This window comes from Elephantulus edwardii, unplaced genomic scaffold (genome assembly GCF_000299155.1).
Source record: "Elephantulus edwardii isolate Elephantulus edwardi_28Jun2011 unplaced genomic scaffold, EleEdw1.0 scaffold00208, whole genome shotgun sequence".
NCBI lineage: Eukaryota > Metazoa > Chordata > Mammalia > Macroscelidea > Macroscelididae > Elephantulus > Elephantulus edwardii.
Window position 1 is genome coordinate 633,351 of NW_006399958.1, and position 22,495 is coordinate 655,845.

Sequence of the window (22,495 nt, forward strand, 5' to 3'; positions counted from 1 at the left end):
TGTCGAGGATGGGAAACCAGGGAAGGAGAGAAGCCTGGCAAAGGTTTAGGAGGCTCCATCAAGACACGCGCGCCGAAAGCGACAAGCCTTTGGCCAAAGTCTTTTCACTACCAAGTCCCCGCAGTCCCCCAGGGAAAACCCGAATTCCAACCCTCCCCGACTCCACTGACCTCGAGCGCGATCGGCTTTCGGCTCACAGGAACGACCCGAGTGCCCACTAGCCGCTTCTCACAGCGGCTTCTGCTCGCAGCTACTTCCGTGCCGCTCAAATCCCCTCTGAGCTACTCCGCCCACAACCCTCCGCGCCGCCGGCGCCAAAACTACACTTCCCAATAGGCTGTGCGCACGTCTCTTCCCTAGCGGCTCCTCAAACGACTTCCGTGCTGCTTAACTCTCCTCTGAGCTATTCCGCCCATAATCCTCTGCACGGGCGCCAAAACTACATTTCCCAGAAGGCTGTGCGCACGTCTTCAGCTAGCCACGTCTTTCTAGCTTTAAGAAACGCTAGCGAGCAATCGGGATGGAGGGAGGTGGAGAATAGAGACAGAGTAAGGACTAGGTAGAACTGTGGTTTGGTATCTGTGTTTCAAGCTAATCAGCTTCGCGCCTTTCTCCACTTTGAAAGCAGCCTGTCAGTCCGTTGCCATGGAAACGCGTGGTAAAGACCGTTAGCATCCTAAGAGGCGTGGAAGCGAGGGGCGGAGTTTAGAGGAAATTAAAGGTATACGACGGATTATTTTAAAGAGGATCTGTTCCTCCTTACGATTGGCTCTACGAAGGCACATGCGCAGTATAACGAAGCGTGATAGGAGGACCTCGAAGGGAACCATTCCCTCCTCTTTGAACTAGGGGGCGGGCCTGTCGCGAATATACCTGGGAAATGTAGTTGTCAGGTTGGCTTAACCGGGAGGCCGCGGGCAGGGAAGACTGCGCCTGCGCGTCAGGCCGCAGGGCCGAGGATGCGCGCGCAGCGCCACTCGCCCCAGCGGAAGTTTCCGCGGGGGCGACTAAGGAGGTGAGTCCCGGGCGCTGCCTAGGACCCAAGGTCTGGCCGCAGACCCCTGAGTCCCCGCTCTACTGTTCGAATACAGAGTGAGGACGAAGAGAAGGCGAGGCAGAGTGCTGGGCGGTCTCCAGAGACCCGCTACCCGTCGCCCTGCCAGGGGGCTTGTGACGTCAGCACGAACCTTTGTAGGGGGAGGAGCCCTCGCGGGCGGGGGGTCGCGATGGGAGAGGCTTCCAGGTCGCAGAGTGACCGGCTCCTCTCGGTGCAGATCTGGAGGTGGGCGTTTCTACAGCACATGGGCCTGTCTGCTCTGTGGTGGGCGGGGACTGGGCGGGGGGTTAGCAAAAGTCCCACCTTGACAGTTATGTTACTTTGTGGACGGCGAAGCTGATGGAGAGTCTCCGTCACCTAGGCAACTGCTCCTCCCTCCCGCGATAGAGCTGCTGTCTTGTCCCTGGTCCTTTTTTTTTTTTTTAATTTCCCTTCATTTATTTTTTGTTCTTTTCTCCCCTCCCAACCCTCCCCTCTAGTACACTACCCTCTTGGAAAAGTAAAATTCTTTCATCGTTTTACAAACCCTCCCCCAGGTCCACTCCACTATGCAGCCTTCGCTCTGGACTCCTGTCATGACAAAAATCCTAATCACATATCCCTTTTAAACAGTTTTCTCCCTTATCTGTTTCAATGCAGTATACATTATTGTAGCTATCTGCCTCAGTCTCCCCCCAACCCCGATGTCAGTCCTGTTTTACAACAGTGGTGCCATGCAGTATTTGTCCTTTTGTGACTGAGATACTTCATTCAGCATAATGTTCTCTAGGATCACCCTTTTTGAATAATATTGCATGAGTTCCTTGTTTTTCAGTGCAGCATAGTATTTCATTGTGTGAATAGACCACAACTTCTCTATCCATTCGTTTGTTGATGGGCACTTAGGTTGTTTCCAACTCCTTGTTATTGTGAACAAAGCCGCAATAAACGTGGGTGTGCATATATCTGCTTGGATGTCAGTTATGGTCTCTTTGGGGTATATTTCCAGTAGTGGAATTGCTGGGTCAAATGGTATCTCTATTTGCAACTTTTTGAGAAAGCACCATACCGCCTACCATAGTGGTTGCACCGTTTTACACTCCCATGAACAGTGAATAAGGGTTCCAGTTTCTCCACAACTTCGCCAGCATTTGTTGCTTGCTGTTCTGTTAAATGTTGCTATTCTCACTGGGGTGAGATGATATCTCATAGTTGTTTTAGCCCCTGTTCTTTTTTATTAAATCTCACCGTTTTCTATCCTTGACCATATTGTTTCTAGCAGTCGAGGGATCAGGAGACACAGTGTGCTGGGAAACTATATAGACAGGGACCTCTCCAAATTACTGAGGAGCGGTGATGTCTGTTTGAGGACGCTTGATTCATTTAGTCTTTTCAGTCACTTGCTGTGCAGCACAGACCTGGCAGTGACTCGGGATGACGGAAGAGAATTGATGCGTTGGGATTGTGGTTTTGAGGAGTGGTCGGTGTTCCAGCGCTGCCAAAAGATCAAATATGTTTTGGAGAAGGCACAGCCAGAGTGCTCCTTGGAGGCATTGATGGTGAAACTTCGTCTAGTATCCTGCTGCTGCTGTTATGTGCCCTGGAGTCGCCTGCACCTCCTAGCAACCCTATCCTGTCTTGAGCCAGTCTCATAATTTCAGACTCCCTGCCATTACCCCAGTCACTGAGTCAATCCATCCAATCCAGGGTCTTCACCTTTTGCTCTGTCTCCCCGCTTCCAAGCATGAAGGACTGGTCCTTCCTGGAAATATGTCCAAAATATGTTAGAAAGAGCTTCAAAATCCTTGTCTCCAGGGAGCTCTGGTGACATAGTGGCATGAAGCTGTATTGCAATCCCAGAGGTGTGCAGTTAAAATCCACCAGATGCTCTGCTGGAGAAGGAAGGGCAGTCTCCTCCTATACTAGTCAGATCCGTGACAGTACATAATAATAATAATAATAATAATAAAAATAATAAAATCCTTGCCAAAATCCTTGCCTCCAATGAGAGATTTGGTTTCACCTTTTCAAGGACAGACTTGTTTGTTCTCTTGGTGGCGCATGGTATGTTCAATACTGTTTTTCAGCATCACAACTCAAAGGCATCGATTCTTCTGTCATCCTTAGTCATTGTCCAGCTCTCTGATACATAGCAAAGTAATTGCGAAGACCATGGCTTGGATCAGGTGCACCTTAGTCTCTAGACTGACATCTTTGCTCTTCAGTGCTTGGGAGAGATCCCTGACAGCAGATTTTCTCAATGCAAATCGCCTTTTGATTTCCTGGCTGCTGGTGCCATGATTGTTAATTGTGAAACCATGAAAGCATCTAGGAAAGATTATTTATTGGCGAGAGACGTCACGCTTGGCAGAGTGGAGGGATGGCGAAGGAGAGGAAGACCCTTAGCCAGGTGGATTGACACAGTGACAGCAGCTGTGGGCTTCAGGGTGTTTAAGATCGTGAGACTGACATAGGAAAGAACAGGGTTCAGGTCTGTTCTTCACTGGGTCACTGTGCGTCAACTCAGTGGCACTTAACGTGGTTAGTAAATATGTTCTTAATTAAAATAAATGGATGAGTCAATGAAAAAAAACCCAAGTCAGACCCTTGCTGTTCGGTCAGTTCTGTCTTGGCAGCACTATGGGACAGAGTTGACCTGCTACGTGGAGTTTCCTAGGCTGCGGCCGCTACAGAAGATGCCTTCTTGGTGCAGTCACGCAGTGCTCGGCCGGCGGCTCACTGAAAGACCAGTGGTTCAAACCTACTACCTGCCACACTGGAGGGAGATGTGGCTGTCTGCTTCCACAAAGATTAAAACCCTGGTGCGACCCCTATGGAAGGCAGTGTGTCGCTGTCTTAAAAAGTTGGAAATAATCAAAACAGCTGTGAGATATCATCTCACCTCAGTAAGAATAGCAAACTTTAACAGAACAGCAAACATCAAATGCTGGCGAGGTTGTGGAGAAACTGGAACCCTTATTTGCCTTTGGTAGGAGTGTAAAATGGTGCAACCACGATGGAAGGCTGTATAGTGTTTTTTCAGAAAGTTGCAAATAGAAATACCATTTGACCCAGCAATTCCACTACTGCGAATTTACCCTAAAGAAACCATAACCGACACCCAAGGAGCTACATGCACACCCATGTTTCTTGCGGCTTTGTTCACAATAGCAAAGAGCTGGAAACAACCCAAGTGCCCATCAACAGACGAATGGATAGAGAAGCTCTGGTATATTCACGTGATGGAATACTATGCAGCGTTGAAAAACAGCTCATGAAATATTATACAGAATGAGTGACCCTGGAGGACATTATACTGAGTGAAATATTTTGGTCACAAAAGGACAAATACTGCATAATGCCACTGTTTTAAAATAGGACTGACATGGGGGTTGGGGAAAACTAAGAAAAGAGGGGATAAATAATATATACTGCATTGAAACATGTGAGGGAGAGAACTTATAAAAGGAATATAGGATTAGTTACTATTTTCACGACAAGATTACAGAAAAAGAAATGCATATTAAACTGGTCTGTGGACTCAGGGAATCAGGAGGGATGGATTGTATAACAATGAAAGACTTTCTTTTTTCTTTGAAGAGAAAACCAAGCTGGAGGGACGGGTGGACAGGGAGGAAAATAAGCAACAGTAAATGAATGGGGGGAAATGAAAGAATATGCTGTAAAAAATACATATGTTGCAGTAAAAAATAATAATAATTTTTTTTTAAAAATATTAAAACCCCACCACTGTCTAATCAGTTCCAACTCACAGCGTCCCTGTCGGACAGAATAGAACTGCCCCAGAAACTTTCCAGTGCTGTGAATCTTTTAATATCCCACATACCCTTCTATCGTTTTTCTTGGGGATGGGAACAAATATGTATCTCTCATTTGGCCAGGCCACTGTCCTCCAAATTTTGTGGTACTGACTGGTGAACGTGTCCAAGGCTGCGTCTCTTAGTTGAAATGTGGCAACTAGGATCACATCAATTCCTGCGGCCTTACTTTTTCCCGTGCCTTCAGTGCAGCTTGTATATATCTTCCTTCACTGCCTCTGACACTTGGTCATATGGTACTTCCTGAAACATCTCAGTGTCAGCCAGTTTTTGATACAGTGATTCTGTATATTCTCTCTCACCTTTCTTTGATGTTTCCTGGATAATTCAGGATTTTTCCCATAGTATCTCATAAGGATTGCAATTCCAGGCTTGTATTTTGGGTTTTTGTGGGTTTTTTTTTTTCAGTTCTTTCAGTTTGAGAAATGCCAGGCTCTTCCCTTCGTATTCTCCAATCCCAGCTCTCTGTGTAATATACTTTGCTTTGTCTTTTTGAGCTGCCTTTTGAAATCTTCTGTTCCCCTCTTTTTCCCCCTCTCTCTTTTACTTTAAAATTTTTTTTTTAAATGGAAGTTTACAGAGACTTAGGGTTTCCAGTCATTCATTGTTGCACTTTTCTCCCTACCCACCTCTTCCCCCCAATTCACTCTTCTCCTTGAAAAGAAAAAGAAAAACTCTTTCATTGATATGCAGTCCCGCCCCCACCCCAAGCCCACTCCACTATGCATTCTTCACTTTGGACTTCTGTCATGACAAGAATACCCATTTAACATCCCTTTTAAACTGCTCACTCCCTCATCTGTTTCAGTGCAATATACATCATTCCTCCCCTCCTTTTCTGTCTTCCCTCAACCCTGATGTCAGTCCCGTTTTACAACAGTGGCCCTATGTAATATTTGTCCTTTTGTGACTGAGATATCTCACTCAGCATAATGTCCTCCAGGGTAACCCATTTTGTATAATATTTCATGAGTTCCTTGTTTTTCAATGCTGCATAGTATTCCATCGTGTGAATATACCAGAGCTTCTCTATCCATTCGTTTGTTAATGGGCACTTGGGTTGTTTCCAGCTCTTTGCTATTGTGAACAAAGCCGCAAGAAACATGGGTGTGCATGTATCTCCTTGGGTGTCGGTTATGGTTTCTTTAGGGTAAATTCACAGTAGTGGAATTGCTGGGTCAAATGGTATTTCTATTTGCAACTTTCTGAGAAAGTGCCATACAGCCTTCCACAGTGGTTGCACCATTTTACACTCCCACCAACAGTGAATAAGGGTTCCAGTTTGCCCACAACCTTGCCAGCATTTGATGTTTACTGTTCTGTTAAATTTTGCTATTCTGACTGGGATGAGATGGTATCTCATAGTTGTTTTGCTGTTCCCCTTTTTTACTTCAACACCTCTTCCCTTCGTTTCACCCTCAGTGCTCTAGTGCAGTTTTCAGGGTCCCTTTTGACATTCATTTTGGTTGGAGACATATCTTGGAAAAGGTACAGCCAGAGGCAAAGATGGTGAAACTTCATCTCGTGCAGGCTTTGGGCATTTTGCTAGTAGGGGCTGTTCCTTGGGCCATCATGCTTGGGAAGGTGGAGGGTCAGCAGAAGAGAGGAAGACCCTCAATGAGATGGGTTGATAGGATGACCGCATCAGTGGACTCAAGTGTGTCAGGGCTGTGACGACAGTGTCCACATCTGCTGTCCATAGGTTGCTGCAATTCATGCTTGATTTGACAGCACCTAACAGTAACAAATCTGGAAGCAGCCAGCCTGCCTTATAAAACTTTCTCTCACAGAGCAGCTGGTGGGTTCGAAATGCCAACCTTTTGGTTAACAGCCAGACTTAACCACTGCATCACCAGACCTCTTGGCAACTACGGAGGTTCTCAGTGAATATTTGCAGAATGAATGAGAGAAAGCCGTTTGTTATCTCGTGGTTGCTGCTGTGTGCCATGCAGTCAGAGCCAACTCAGAGCTGACCCTTGAGTGCATTTGCAGAGCGAGGAGATTGCCCATCCGTCTCTGGTGGTGTAACTGGTGGATTTGCACCACGTGTCTTTGAAACTGCAGTGCAGCTGCAGTGTTCAGGAAACATTGGGGGTTTAGTTTACAGAGACTTAGGGTTTCCAGTCATTTATTCTTGCACTTTCCCCCCTCCTCCCCAACTCACGCTTCTCCTTGAAAAGAAAAAACACAAAACTCTTTCATTGTTATGCAGTCCCTCCCCCAAGTTCACATCATTATGTAGCCTTCACTCTGGACTTCTGTCATGACAAGAATACCCCATTCATATGTCCCTTTTAAATAGATCTCTCCTGTCATCTGTTTCAATGCAGTATACATCATTCCTCCCCTCCTTTTCTGTCTTCCCTCAACCCTGATGTCAGTCCCATTTTACAACAGTGACCCTGTGCAATATTTGTCCTTTTGTGACTGACATATTTCCCTCAGCATAATGTCCTCCAGGGTCATCCATATTGTAGAATATTTCGTGAGTTCGTTGATTTTCAGTGCTGCATAGTATTCCATTGTGTGAATATACCAGAGCTTCTCTATCCATTTGTTGGTGGGCACTTGGGTTGTTTCCAACTCTTTGCTGTTGCAAACAAAGCCACAATATACATGGATGTGCGTGAAACCTTGTTATTTTTAAAGTCATAAGTAAGAGTCATCATTTGTCATTCCACAGTGGGGTGGGAATTGGGGAGTGGCTTAGCTGGGGGGGGTTAAGAACTTGAAGATGATCAGATAGAAAGATAATCAAGCTCTGGACTGGGGCGGTAACCACCTAAAGGCTTGACTGCTATGTGATCTGCTCCCAGGGCAGGAAGCTGACTGTGGGCTGTGGGCAGGAAGTCTCAGTTTATCCCCACTTTCTACAGGACCGCTTTTTCTCTTGCCCTTGGAGACTCCTTCCCTGGGTGACTCACTCATGTGACCCTTTACGGGCAGTTCCCAGCTCCTGCCCAATCTGACCACCTCTCACAATGGCTCACTTATTTGGCTGTGGGTGCGAGGCCTCAGTTTCCGCCTCCCCACAGGATTGAACCATTAACTCCAGCTCATGTGACGCAAGCCAGAGTCAGCCTCTCTGCTTCTTCTGTTCACTTCCAGGGCCCCGTGAAGATGGAGTTTCCAGCCTAACGATTCCAAGGGCCAGACTGTGACTCCCCTAAAGGTGTGTATCAGCTTCGCAGGTATTTTCCCTTCATTCCTGGGGGCGAAGAATCAACGTCTGGACCAGCGACTTGATATTTTCTCTGAGGTGCTGAGAAACCGTCAAGGAGGGTGTCAGCCCCGTGAGTGCTTGGAAAAGGTTTCTTAAGGGCCTAGTGAGCCAAGCTGTTCTCTGGATGGTGACAGACTTGACTGGAGTCTCCGTGTTCTCGCAGCTCGGGCACTGAACTTGGTGCCAGGGCAGCCCTGGGGAGCGTTACGTAAGTGACTCAGCAGACGGGACTGCAGGCAGCCAGCAAGCGCGTAGCCTTGTCCGGCCTTGCAGATGTCTCTTCCCTGTCGTCAGAATCAACACAGAGCTCCACACTTTCAGTCATTTCTGACACTTGTCGTTACCCACCACACACACACACTCTACTACTTCTCTGCTGGGCTCGGTACCTCACTGCAGTGCCCACAGAACGCCCAGCCCAGACTCAGTTGTGGAATTTTCTGGAGAAGTCCCAGGCTGCAGCTTGAGGTCAGTTAGATCGTGCTTTCAATCAGGCTCTCAGCTCCTTCGTGGCTGTGCCGGCTGGTGGTCCGCTCGGACTCAGCCTCTCTTTGCTGCTGGGGCAAGTGTCACAGCTCTTTTGCTCCAGGTACAAGAATTGGGATAGTACCACTGAGTCGGAACCAAGCCATAGCTGACCGTCCAGTGGGTTTTCAGAGGCAGTTTAAAAGCACAGGAGGAGATGGCCCAGCTTTCTCCTTTGGAACAGCCGATGGACTTGAACCAGGTGTCTTCAGGATTGCAACACAGTTTCTTCCCACTGGGCCACCAGAACTCTAAGTAGATTAGGATTGTGGATTAGAGTATAACCATTTATACCACCCTGGAACTCCTCTTAAAGAATGTATTCCCAGTGCAAAAAGTTTTTTAACGTTTTATCCCTTTACAAGGAGTTCATGTGGGTTCACTTCCAGAGCACCCAAGTCACATACATTCTTTGGTTTCTCAGTGCATGTGGTTGTTACATTTGCATTACATTGTAGTCTTTTTGAGGAAGCTGCTGGTGGTCTGGAATGTAGGGAGTGGCACAATGATGGGTGGTTCAAATCCACCAGCTGCTCCAAGGAAGAGAGACTGGGCAGTCTCCTGTGAGAGTTACAGCCTCTGAAAACCTGCTAAAAAAAGGTCAGTGATGATGATGATACAGTCTGTTGAAAGAGCTCTGGTGGCCTAATGGTTTAAGCCTTTGGCTACTAACCAGATGGTGGGTGGTTTGAATCCACTAGCCTCTCCGCTGAAGAAAGATGAACCTGTCTGCTCCCGTTGAGATTTACAGCCTCAGAAACTTGCTGGGGCAGCTTCTGCTCTGTCTTGTAGGACTCTCTGTGTCTCTCTGACTCACCGGCTGTGAACTTGGGCTTGTTGTTTTTTTAGTTGTGTTGTTGTTGTTATGTGCCATCGAGTCGCCTGCGACGCATAGCGACCTTATGTACAGCAGTTCTAAAGCCTGCCCTGCCCTGAGCCAGTCTCACTGACTCCGACACACCTACCCCCATTGCCCCAGTTACTGTATCAATCCATCCCGTCTGCGGTCTTCTTCTCCTGCACTGTCCCTCCACCCTTCCGAGCATGATGTCCTTCTCCAAGGACCGGTCCCTCCTGGCCATGTACCCAAAGCGTGTGAGATGGAGCTTCAAAATCCTAGCCTCCAAGGAGAAACTTGGTTTCACACTCTCCAAGACGGACTTTTTTTTCCTTGGTGGTCCATGGTATATTCAAGACTTCTCCAGCCCCACAACTCAAAAGGTATCGATTTCTTCTTCTGTCATCCATAGTCATTATCCAGCCTGAATCGGGCGTACCTTAGTCCCTAGACTGACATTGTTGCTTCTCAGTACCCTGGAGAAGTTTCTGACAGCCGATTTTCCCTGCAGAAGGTCAAGGACTGTAGTGTTCAATATGGATGGAAGCTCAACATCAAGAAGACAAAGATTCTCGCCACTGAGCCAGTTGGCAGTGTGGCAGTGCCGTGATAGACAAGAAGAGATTGAAGTTGTTAACAGTTTCAGTGTGCTCGGCTCCACAGTCAGCACTCTTGGCTCCAGCAGTCAGGAAGTCAAAAGATGGATTGCGCTGGGAAAATCTACTGCCGGGGACCTCTCTAGAGTACAGAGTTTTTAGTAGTCAGTGTGAAGTGTGTAGATGACCGCTAGAGAATTAGTGTGCTGGTTAAATGTGGGACTGATGACCAAAAAGTTTGGCTGTTGCAATCGGCCAGCTACTCAGCTGGAGAAAAATGAAGTTCTCAGTGCGACTTAGAAACTTTGCAGCTTGACAGAGGGACTTGATGACGCGCGCGCGCGTGCGTGTGTGCGCGTGTGTGTGTGTGTGTGTGTGTGTGTGTGTGTTGATATTAAACACACAGTAGCATGATAAAAATCCTTTGGGATGTGAGCCCATGCTTCTGGGGAAAGGGTAACAGACCTGCTCCTTCCTTGATATCTCCTCAGTTTGAGAGAAATACCCCCAAAAGTGCGTGCAGTATTTGGAGAGTGTTTGAAAGCAAACCCGGGGGGTACATGGCCTGGCTGCCGTGAGCACCTGGCTGATGGTTGCTCATTGGTGGCGATTCGATTCCAGCTGTCCTTTCAGCTTCCTGTCCCCTCCCCACCCCTCCTGTTTTCTTAGCATGACCAGCTTCTGTCCAGAGTGTGGCAAAAATACCGAATCGACGTTCAAGTTCTGTCCCTACTGTGGAAAATGTTTGCCCACAGGGGAGCCTGCAGGATCCCCCACCTTCGTCAGACCGCTGGTGTCCTTCCGAGGTGAGAACCAGGGTCCGGCTGTCTAGATGGACCGTGCTGACGGCGGGCACTCGAAGGGATAGACAGGAACCTGGGGGCGTGGGTTCACGTGGGTGGGGGCGACAAGTCAGAGGAGGAGGGTGAGGCTGGGGGCGCAGCTTGGCGGAGGTGATCGGTGACAGAAACATACATGCAGAAGCATGCCGAGTGGGCCTCCAAATTCTCAGCAACCATGCAGAAGAAAATTAGGGTTTTGTTGTGTTTTTTTAAATTAATTTTAATGAAAGTTTACTGAGGCTTAGGGTTTCCAGTCATTCATTGTTGCACTTTTCTCCCTATCCACCCCTCCTCCCCAATTCACTCTTCTCCTTGAAAAGAAAAAGAAAAACTCTTTCATTGTTATGCAATCCCTCCCCCCAAGTCTACTCCACTGTTCGGCCTTCACTCTGGACTTCTGTAATGACAAGAATACCCATTCATAGATCCCTTTTTTTTTAAATTTTATTTTATTATTCTTGTGTGCGTGTACCGTCAAATCAGATCTGACTGGTACAGGAGGAGATTGTCCCTCCTTCCCCGGCAGAGCATCTGGTGGATTTGAACCATGCACCTCTGGGATTGTAGTTGCAACTCCTTACCACTAGGCCACCAGAGCTCCCCTCATAGATCCCTTTTAAACAGTTCTCTCCCTCATCTGTTTCAATGCAACATACATCATTCCTCCCCTCCTTCTCTGTCTTCCCTCAACCCCGATGTCAGTCCCATTCTACAACAGTGGCCCTATGCAATATTTGTCCTTTTGTGACTGAGATATTTCACTTAGCACAATGTCCTCCAGGGTCACCTGGAGGAATATTTTGCATAATATTTCATGAGATTCTTGTTTTTCAATGCTGCGTAGTAGTCCATTGTGTAGATTTAGCAGAGCTTCTGTATCCATTTGTTTGTTGACGGACACTTGGGTTGTTTCCAGCTCTTTGCTATTGCAAACAAAGCCGCAGTAAACGTGGGTATGCAATAAAATCAGTTTGCTGTGTGTTCTTTTAGAGAACTGTATGAGATCAAACTGACGGCAACTTTGGGGGGCCAAATCTGAACCCTGCTCTATCTTGAGCCAATTTCCTTGTCTTTAACACACTGACCCCCCATTACCCCAGTCATTAAGTTAATTCATCTCATCTGAGGTCTTCCTCAATGCTTTCCTTCCACTCTGCCAAGCATGACATCCCTCTCCAAGGACTGGTCCCTCCTGGCAACATGCCTTAAGTATATCAGACGGTTCTTCAAAATCCTTGCCTCCACGACGCAGCCTGTTTCTCCATCTCCGGGGTGGACCTGTTCATTCTCTTTTCAATCCATAGTATATTAAGTACTCTTCTCCAGCACCACAACTCAAAGGCATCAATTTTTCTTCTGCCATCCTGAGTCATTGTCCAGCTCTCTGATGCATAGCAAATGATGGTGAAGTCATGGCCTGGGTCAGGCACACCTTAGTCTCTAAACTGACATCATTGCTCTTTAGTCCTCTGGAGAGGTCCCTGACAGCACGTTTTCCCAGTGCAATTTGTCTTTTGATTTCCTGACCGCTGATACCAAGAGTGTTGCTTGTGGAGCCAAGCAAGGTGAAATTGTTAAGCAATCTCAGCCTCTTCTCCATCTGTCCTGAAGGTGGAGGGTCAGCGAAAGAAGGAAAGGCTGCACCCCCACTCCCCAGCCAGATGGATTGACACAGCGACTAAAGCGATGGATGCAGCTGTGTCAGAGATGATGAGGGCAGCAGAGGACATAGGTCAGGGTTCAGATCCTTCGGTCACAGGGTCACTGTGCTTCCTGTTTGACAGCAGCTAACAAGGACAGCATGCACCCACACACACCCTCATGGCCGTCAGGTCAGGACCAACACATAGCAGACCCGCCAGTGGGTTTCTCAGGCTGTAACTCTCACGGATGGAGTTTGCTCATCTTTCTCCTATGGATTCAATCTGCCAGAGAGGTGCGGCCATTGGCTGAACAGTGCACCTTCCTACAGAGCTTCCCTGTGTGTGCAAGTGTGTGTGTATAGTTCTAGTATGTTGCTGATGATTGCCTTCGAGTGGAGCACGCCTCAGCGACCCTATGAACAAAAGGCCTGCAGCCCCCCTACAGCCATCAACATTTACCACAGTTCCTAGAGTCTCCAGAGGCAAGTTATTTCGTTATTTAGGAAGTGGATGCCACTCCTGCTTCATAGTAATCAGAAAGTCAAGGCGCATGTAAGCTGCACGTCATTCTCAGTTGAATGCTCACCTCAGCAGCGTGTGGACTAGACTCAGTTGAAAGGAGAGTTAATGAGCTGGATGACAGATCAAGAGAAGTTACTGGGGAGAGAGGAGTGTAATAGACGCTACAAAAGAGAGAGTGACAAGCAGAGGAATGAGCTGAAAGGAAGGAATCCTTTGCTTGGATTTTAGATGCGGAATCAGCACATTTGGGCTGTGAGGGCTGAGGGCTTGAGGGGGGTGGTGTGTAGCCTCCGAGTTTCTGGTTCGGTGCCTGGAAAGCCCCCGACCCCGCAACTACCATCTGCTTCTATTGTGCCTTTTTCTAGGCTTGAAGAGAAGTCCGAGCTCCAGTTCTGAAGCCTCTTGCAAAAAAGTGAAGTGGTCCAGCACGGTCACCTCCCCGCCATCGTTGCTCTCAGATGAGGACAGCTCAGAGTCTGAAGAGCTCTTGAGTCCCTCTCATGGCTCCAGAGGTACGAATCGGGGGGTCCTACAGATAAGAAAGAGGCTGCCACACCCCAGATCAAATATTTTTTTTCTATAATTATATTTTATTAATTTTCATAAACATTTACAGAGATTTTGGGCTTCCACTCATTCATTGTTGCACTATTCTCTCTACCCTCCTCCCAGTTTGTTCTTGTCCAAATGCCACAGTGCTTGTCAAAGCCAGTTCTGATTAATCTTCTTTGTCAGTGTGTCCTTTGCCATTCCCTATCACTCCTCCCTGAGAGAGACTTCACCCTGAGTCATAAGGAAAAGGGGATGGCGTATTCTCTTAGCTACTTCCTGCTGAAAAGGGACGCTGTGGGTTTCAGGGTGAAGATCTTCTCTCACTACTCTAAAGGGCCCCTTTGGCAGTAGGAAAACACATAGACTATTATGGAGATTGATTTTGGAATTTAGATGCACTCTTATTGATTGTGCTTGGCCGTACATGTTCATATCCTTGAAGATGTATCATGGGGGTGTTGCAACCTAGAAGACACAAATTTGACTAACAAGTTATAAGTACATGAGTCCAAAAATTATGGAAAAGTAAAAGAAAAGATTCTTTCATTGTTTTACAAACCCTCCCCCAGGTCCCCTCCACCATGTAGCCCTCGCTCTAGTCTCCTGTGATGACAGAAATACCCAGTTATACCCAGATCAAATATTACCCACACTTGGTTCTACCCTCAGCCTGCCCCCCGCCCCCCAGCCTCTGGTCTGCCCTCTGCACTCTGTCTCCTCAGGCTTGGCCTCCCAGCCTCTGGTCTGCCCTGCCCACTGTGTCCCCTCAGGCCTGGCCGCCCAGTCTCCCGTATGCCCTCTGCACTGTGTCCCCTTAGGCCTGGACCCCCAACTTCCAGTCTGCCCTCTCCACTGTGTCCCCTCACACCTGGCCCCCAGCCTCCGGTCTGTCCTCTCCACTGTCCCCTCAGGCCTCCCCACTGTTCTCATCACTCCACAGTCCGCGATCTTCCGCCCACCACCTGTCACCCTCACCGCTTTAACCTTCAGCACAACCCCGTCCACAGAACCCCTGTGGCTTAAGTATACTTTTGGGAGCTTCGGCTTCTGGTCTTGAGGATTGCTACTCTCTGTGCCCAGGACATTGCCCTCTCTGTTCTTCATCCCCACTTTTGCCAATTAACCAATCTCCGGGCATCTTTGCGGAGAGCTGTGAGCCCCCTTGTTGGGGCCTTTGAGCCTTTGCCCTTGCTCTTCCCCGTCCAGGTAGAACTTCCCTGCACCTGTCTCCCTCATTTCCCGCAGGTCTTTATTCTGTTGTTAGCTCCTCAGGGAGGCTCCCCCAACTACAAGTGTATCTCCGTGACCTACACACAGCGTTCCCTGTCTGTGGTCCGGTTCTACAGAAGCAGAACCAGTAACATATACAAGTGTCTGTGTGTATTTACCTGTGTGTGCATTAATTTGGCTGGGCCGTGAATTTCTGTGGTTCGGTAATAATAATATTATAAGGTGAAATTGTTGACAACTTCAGTCTTTTTTCATCTAGTAGGTTGCTGTCGGTCCATTGGTGAAGATTTTTGTTTTCTTGATGTTGAGATACACATCTTTAAGGCTGTAGTTCTTGACTTTCTGCATCATTTTTTTCAAATCTTCCTCACTTGGAGCAAGCAGAGTTGTGTCCTCTGCATAATGCAGATTGTTGATAAGTCTTCCTGGGATCCTGATGCTACATTCTGCTTAACAGAGTTTGCCTTCTTCAAGAACTTGCTTGACATAGAGACTGATTAGATGTGAGGAAAAGACAGAGCCCCCCGTTTGTGGTTTGTTTTTTTAAAATTTTAAACCATGCAGTGTTCCTGTGCTCTGTTCGGATAACTTCATGTTCCAAGTATAGGTTTTGCATGAGCATAGTTATGTGTTCTGGGATTCCTGGGTTGTGTATCTGTGAAGACAAGACTTGATAATCTACTTCTGATAAGATTAAACTGACTGCCAGTGAGTTGATTCTGACTAATGTCAACCCATGGGCACCCATGGTGGACAGTGTTGGCTGGAGCTTCCCGACTAAATCAAGCCTGGAAGCAGGAGCGGCATCCACTTCCGAAATGACTTGTCTCCGGAAACTCTATGTACGAACAGTGCTCAGGCCGTTCGCTCATAGGGTCGCTATGAGTCGCCTACGACTCGACGGCATCAAACAACAACAACGACAACAATAATTTTATATATCCATGTGTTTGTTGCATGTAAAAAATGAATTTATGTTTTACATGTAAGGGAGAGGGAAAAGGATGCTCGCAGGAGCACGAGTGAACAGCACTAGTGTGGTGTGCTTCACGTTGGGCTGCTAAAGGAAGGGTCATTGGTTCGAATCCACCAGCTGCTCTGAGGGAAAAAGACGGGCAGTCACTTCCCTAAAGTTGAACCTCAGAGACCCAACAGAGGGTCACTATGGGTTGGAATCTCCAGTGCGGCCCTGCGTTTGGTTTATCTGTGTGTATGTCTGCGTGCACTCATGTGCGTCTGACAGCCATGAAAACAAAGCTCGTCCTGTCAAGTCGGGGCCAAGCCACAGCCGGCCCTGGAGGACGGAGCTGAGCTGACCCATTGGTGTCTAAGGCTGTAAATCTGCCTGGAAGCCGACGGCCACCTCTTTGTCCCTCAGAACAGCTGGTGGGTTGATCTGCCACCCTGTTGATGTGAGTCTGAGTCAGATCAAGATCTGCAGGAAGTGAGGGAGGCATTGCGGGTAGTCTTAACTGTTGCTGACCGAGAGTAAAGTATTTTTATAATTCTTAATAATGAGACAGACAGCCAGGAATGAGATAAAACAGAGAGCATGAAAAACAGGGGGCCAGCATTTCTCCACTGAAGGCCCCAAGCCATACTTCTCTGTATATTTATTGAGAATCACAAGGAAGGTAAACAAAGGAAAATCACAAGGGAGTGGAAAACAGAAAGGATCATGGGGAAGTCTTGGAGAAGGTTAAATTCCTCTGTACTGTTTACTTTATACTTATCTTAGGAGAGAAGGATTCAGTAAACACAAACTAAGGACAATGTTGATTTTTAAGGAATGCCGTAGTGCTGCAGGGTGAATTCTAACTTGTATTACGCCTCTCTTATATCCTGATACAGCATTTGGTTTATTATTAATATTAAATTTGATATTCGGCTTCCCACACTTAACCACTGCACCCCTGCAAATAAAGATGTGCAGGAAGTGAGGGAGACAGATGCAGGGAGTCTTAACCACTGCACCACCAGGCCCCTTCCCCCTTAGACATGTCACACAGTTGATTCCTGCGTAGCTACTACATCCACAGCGATGAAACACCACGGGGGCTTGTCCCAGCCCTGTGATCATGGCTGTGAGTCCTGCCGCAGCCACATGTCAGGTCGCTGTGGAGAGACTTCCTTTTTTATTGAGCACGAAGTCTTCTCCCAGGGCCTGGTCCCTCCTGACAGCATGTCCAGATAGGTGGGCAGAGTCTCATCGTCCTCGCCTCTGAGGAACATTCTGGCTGGCCCTGCCTCTGGCAGCTCGCACGATGCCCTGTTTCCTTTACCAGCAACACGATTGAAGACATCAGTTCGGTTTTGGTCTTCTTTTAAGAGTACAACCAGGAGAACTTGCAGGAGTCCCCATACATCTTAAGGTCCACTTGATAGCACCCAGCAGTGACCACCACCTTGGCACAGGGCCCAGTGCTGAGCACAGACCAGAAACCATAAATGTTCCCGAGCAGCTGAATGGATGCCTGGCATCGGGCCTGGGCTGCCGCTGTGCCCACCACCCTCACGTAAACCTGTGTCTCCCTCTAGGCTCCACGTCCCTCTCTGCCTCAGTTTCCCGACTAGGAGTCTGTCGTGGCCGCGGACAAGGTACGACCCACCTGTATGTGCCCTCTGCCCAGCCAGTGCCCGGGGCGCTGGGTGCGGGGGAGTTCAAGAATGTGAGCAGCCGTCTCCCTCCCTCCCCGAAGTCACAGTCCTTGGTGACAGCTGTGTCCTGCTGTTTCCCATGGGTCCCTGAGGCCACCTCCCACTTTGTGTCTGGAGTGGGTCCGCGTCCTCACCAGTCACCACCCTGGGAGCCCTTCAAGGCCAGAACCTTGGGTAATGAATTCTGGACCCTCAGCAGACCCACCTGCAGTGGTGCAGTGGGCTGAACATGGGGCTGTTAATCCAAAGGTTGGGGTTTGAATCCCTCAGTGTCTTTGAGGGAGAAAAAAGGCAGTTAATTTTGTAGATTCACGGCCTTAGGACAGTGTCTTGGTCACCTTGGTCTCTAGGCGTCAGAACCGACCTGTGGGCTTGCGTTTTGGGTGTCACATTGGGCACAGGGCCGGTCCCCCAGGTGGACGCTGGCTTTTGTTTGTTTGTTTGTTTACTGGAGCAGAAAAGTAAACCCAGACAAACTTCCTTGCACCGCACTGCACTCATTCCACTGGACAGCTTGCCCAGTGTCTTGCAGATCAGAATGTCCACACCGCCTGCCTTCCAGCCAGTCTGGTGGGGCTGTTTTTCCAGAAGCAAGAACTCCCCTCAAGTCTTCTGTGTCTGATTTTGGCAGTTTTTAAAAATTTTCAGATCTTTTCCTAATGCTGCAGTACCTGGTTCCCGAGGCGCCCCGCCTCTCCCTGAGGCCCCCATCCCCTCTCCCCACGGCCCCCCCACCCCCACCTCTCCCCGAGAGCGCCCCCACCTCTCCCTGAGGCCCCTTGGTGGGTCTCTTCCGAGGTTCAGTGCGTGGGTTTGTCAAGTGAACCCATGAATGAGTGGTCATCCAAGCTCTGGGCCACCCCTTCCGACTCCATTTTCCTATCTGCTTTTTCTTTATCAGACCAACCCCCCACGGGATTCTGCAACAAGCCCCCGACCTCCAAAAGCAGCCCCCAGTCAGCCCGGCAAAGCTCCCAGACCCTGAAGCGGAGCCGGGTGACCACCTCACTGGAGGCCCTGCCCGAGGGGACGGTGCTGGTGGACAAGAGCAGACAGTGCTGGAAGCTGGGGTCCCTCCAGACCAGGGATGACCAGGGCATTCTCTATGAAGGTACGCTTTCTCCCCAGGCCCCTTCCCGGACACTCGTGGCCAGGGCCCCGGACACCCTGCACGTGTAACCCAGCTCACCGTGTCCACTTCTCTCTGGAGATTACCAGGCCTTTATATCCACGCTCATTTCCTAGGAAGTTGAAATCCCGGGGCTCCCAGGGCCCTGGATGGGATAAACCTCTGTGACTACACCCGTTTTTGAAAAATTGTGGTTTAGATGAAAATTTACACAGCAAGTGGTTTTCACTCCATCATTCCTGCACATTCTGTTTTCTAACGTTCATTCTGTGACCCACAGCGTTAGCACACTCTTCCTCCTTCCTCACTGTGGTTCTCCTGTCCTTTAATCTTGGGATATGCCGATTCATTTCTATAGATCGCCAGGCCTTTCTTCCTAGTCTTCCTGGGGCACCATAGACACTTGCCTTCCTCAGAGATTTGAGTCTGAGAGTCCCAGCTGCCCTGTAGGTGTTAGCATTGCCCTCTATAGAAGTGGGTATAGAGACCCCCATTCCTTTCTTCCTGGTCTCCCTGGGACTCTGTAACCACTCCTCTTCCCAGGGAAGCTGGTGGAGGAAGCCCCTGGCTGTCCTGCCCGTAGTAACTTCACTGCCTCTGTTCTTCCCCAGTTGAGCCCATCTCCACCCCTCCCTCTGCCTTCACCTGCCAGTCAGGTTCCCAGAAACAAAGATTCTCTCTGAAGCTGGTGAGTGGGTCTCCTGGGGAGGCTGGGGAGGGGATTGGACAGCACAAGGTCTGGGGCTTTGGCACACATGGCCTCCCCCTCTGCCCCGACGTGAGGGCTGGGGCAGGTGGGCGGGCACAGGACGGGGCCCCTCTTGGCCGACCACATGGCTGAAATCCAGACGGGAGGCTTGTCTCGTCAGTTCTGAGGCGTTGCCGTGAGTGCCAGTGGCTGCCTTGAACAAGCAGAAATCGGTTGCCTCTTGATATAGGGGGCAGTTGTGTGTCATTGAGTTACAGTTGGCCCCTAGCCGGCCCTCCGGCGGGTTTTCAGAGGCTGTGAGTCACACGGGAGGAGACTGCCCATTTTTCTCTCACTGAGTCGCTGGTGGAATCGAACCACATGCCTTTGGGTTGGCAGCTGAACTCTTTACCCACTAGGCCAGCAGAACTCGCTTAGGAAGCTAGAAGTTCAAGTTCAAGCTGCCAGGCGTTTGATTCTGACGTGTTCACCCTGGGGTGGCCGCTGGTGTTGTCTTGTGGAGTGGGCTGTGGACGGTGAACCCTGGGGGCCACTCATCTATATGAGAGGCCAGTGTGACCCTCTTCTCTCCCACCTGTCCCCACCAGGACGCCAAGGACGGACGTTTGTTCAATGAGCAGAACTTTTTCCAGCGAGCCGCCAAGCCTCTGCAGGGTACTGTGTGGGTGTGGGTGTGTCTGGGGGGTGTCGGGGTGTAGTGGGCTGGGACCGGCTTAGAAGGGACAAGCTCCTCCCTCTCTGTGCTTGTGAGAGGAGGCGCGGGGCTGGGAAGCCTCGGTTTGCATCCCTCTGTGCCCGCAGTTGGCCCTGTGTCCCTGGACAGTCAGTGATTCCTACGCATTTTTTTTATGTTAATTATGGTAACTGTGGCCCCCACCAGGGAGCAGCCCTCTTCTGGCTTCTCCCCCTTATCCGTTTACCTGCTTTCCTAGCCTTTCTTTCTGGCCTTCTGCCCTTTGCTGTCGTTGTGTGACGTTGTGTGTGTTGTTGTGAGTCAGAACCAACTCACAGCTGACCCTCCAGTGGGTTTTCGGAGGCTGTGAATAATGAGGAAGGAGATTGCCCATCTTTCTCCCTCATTGCAGCTGGTGGATTTGAACCACCTCCCTGTGGGCTGGCAGGACAGCTCCTTACCCCCTTGGCCCCGAGAGCTGTGCTAACATCAGTTGTCTTATAACCATCAGGAATCTCTGCTTTCTCTATCTGTATCTGTTTCCTCAAAATGGGATTGCGCCACAGTGTTTGCATTAACTCTCGCGCCACCAGAACCACTCCCACTGCGCTTGGCTCGGTTCTGACTCCAGCCAGCACATCAGGCCCCTGAGACTGCAGGTTCTGCCCCTGCCCGGCCTTCTCCCGTGGAGCCGCTATTGTGTTCGAACCCCTGACCTTCTGGCTAGCAGCACACACACACACAGAGACACACAGACACAGAGAGAGAGAGAGAGACACACACACACACACACACACACCCCACCCGTGTGGCCCCAGGGCTTCTTTTCCATACAGTGGAAATCCTCCGTCGGAGTGCGCTCCGTGCGTCTCCCGGACTCCACTGTGATGTTGAATTGGCAGCTCAGAATTGGCCACGAGGGCTGGGTCTTTGGAACTCCTCCTGTTGGGCCTTGACCTTGACTGCTGTCCTGAAGAACAGAGATGTCACTTTGAAGACCAGGGTGCACCTCACCTGAGCCACGGTCTTTCAGTCACATCATTTGCATATGAAAGTTGGACAGTGAGTAAGAAGGAAGACTGAGAGAGATTGGCGCCTTTGAGGTGTGCCGTTGGTGAGGTGTGTCGAGTATCCCCAAAGAACTCGTGTACCCTGCTTGACAGGACAGCTGAGTGGTCCTTAGAAGTGACAGAGGTGACAGAGGTGAGGGTTAATCACGTGCTCTGGCCATCTTAGCCGGACCGGCCAGTCTGTGCAGAAGGACCGACTGGACTGTGTCACTGTGCTTAAAGCACTTGGCTGCTGATCTAAGAGGTGACGGTTCAAACCGACCAGCCAATTCAGGATAAAGTTGAGGCTGTTGCTCTTGTAAAGATTTCCTGCCTCGGACACCCCAGGGGATTGTCCCTCAGGCTCTGTCCCTCAGGGTCACGAGAGCCGAAATCCGAGCACTGGCAGCAGGCTTGGTGTTTTGTTCTCAATCTGTCCTGACGGGTGCCCAGGGCTGTGATTTTTACCAAAGGACGTCGTTGTCATTCAGTGGTTAAAATACGCTGCTGCTAATCAGAAGGTCAGCAGTTCAAACCCACCCTGGGCCACATGAGAGGAAGATGCCATGGTCTATTAATAAAAACTGTAGGCCCCAGAATTCTCTGACTTGTAGGGTCGCTTTGCATTGGAATTGACACAATGACAGTGGTTTTGCTGTTTGGGTTTTTTTCCCCCCTCTGGTGTCACCCATGTTCTTCTTAGTCACCCACAGAGAGGGGTGAGAAGACAGTGCAGGGGAGATCCATCCCCATCCCCACCCCCAGCCACTGTCAGCTGCCCACAGAGGCCATCTCCCTGCCCACAGAGGCCGTCTCCCTGCCCACAGAGACCGTCTCCCTGCCCACAGAGGCTGTCTCCCTGCCCACAGAGACCGTCACCCTGCCCACAGAGACCGTTTCCCCCAGGGACACTCGGGTCGGGTCCGGGGTTGGGCAGTCTCCTCCCAGTTCTCGAGCCCCCGGGCCGGGGAGCTCCAACATCCAGCCCCCCTGCCTTTGCAGTGAACAAGTGGAAGAAACTGTACTCCATCCCACTCCTGGCCATTCCCACCTGTGTCGGCTTTGGCATCCACCAGGACAAGTACAGGTGAGTGTCCCCGTCACCACCCACCTCTCCGTCCCCAGTCCTTCGTCCCCTGTCCTGTTCCCCCGCAGAGACACTGGGCAGGTGGGTTCTTGCTTTCTGCTCCCCAGTTTTGAGCAGGTGGGGACCCCGCTCTCATAGCTCCGTCCGTAGTGTGCGGTGACAAAATACCACCAGTGCGTAGCTTTCACCAAAAAAAAAAAATAATCCATTTTCTCCCAGTTGGTTATTGTTTGAGGCCAGTTCAGACTCAGCAGCTCCCAGCCCGACAGATGTGACACCACTCGGTCCTGCGTCTTCCACGGTCACTGCTCTGCCCGCGTCCCCCCCACGGTCACTGCTCTGCC

General features: G+C 49.7%; 1 protein-coding gene across 1 annotated transcript in view; it reads left to right on the plus strand.

Annotated features, from left to right (window-relative positions):
- Positions 1-10,727: 10,727 nt before the first annotated feature.
- VRK3 (vaccinia related kinase 3) overlaps positions 10,728-22,495 on the plus strand; it is a 24,440-nt gene continuing 12,672 nt past the window's right edge. Inside the window, exons 1-6 of the mRNA XM_006897338.1 lie at positions 10,728-10,863; positions 13,430-13,590; positions 18,435-18,615; positions 19,245-19,321; positions 19,930-19,996; positions 22,067-22,151. Coding sequence (XP_006897400.1) covers positions 10,728-10,863; positions 13,430-13,590; positions 18,435-18,615; positions 19,245-19,321; positions 19,930-19,996; positions 22,067-22,151 — 707 coding nt within the window. The remainder of the gene's footprint in view (positions 10,864-13,429; positions 13,591-18,434; positions 18,616-19,244; positions 19,322-19,929; positions 19,997-22,066; positions 22,152-22,495) is intronic.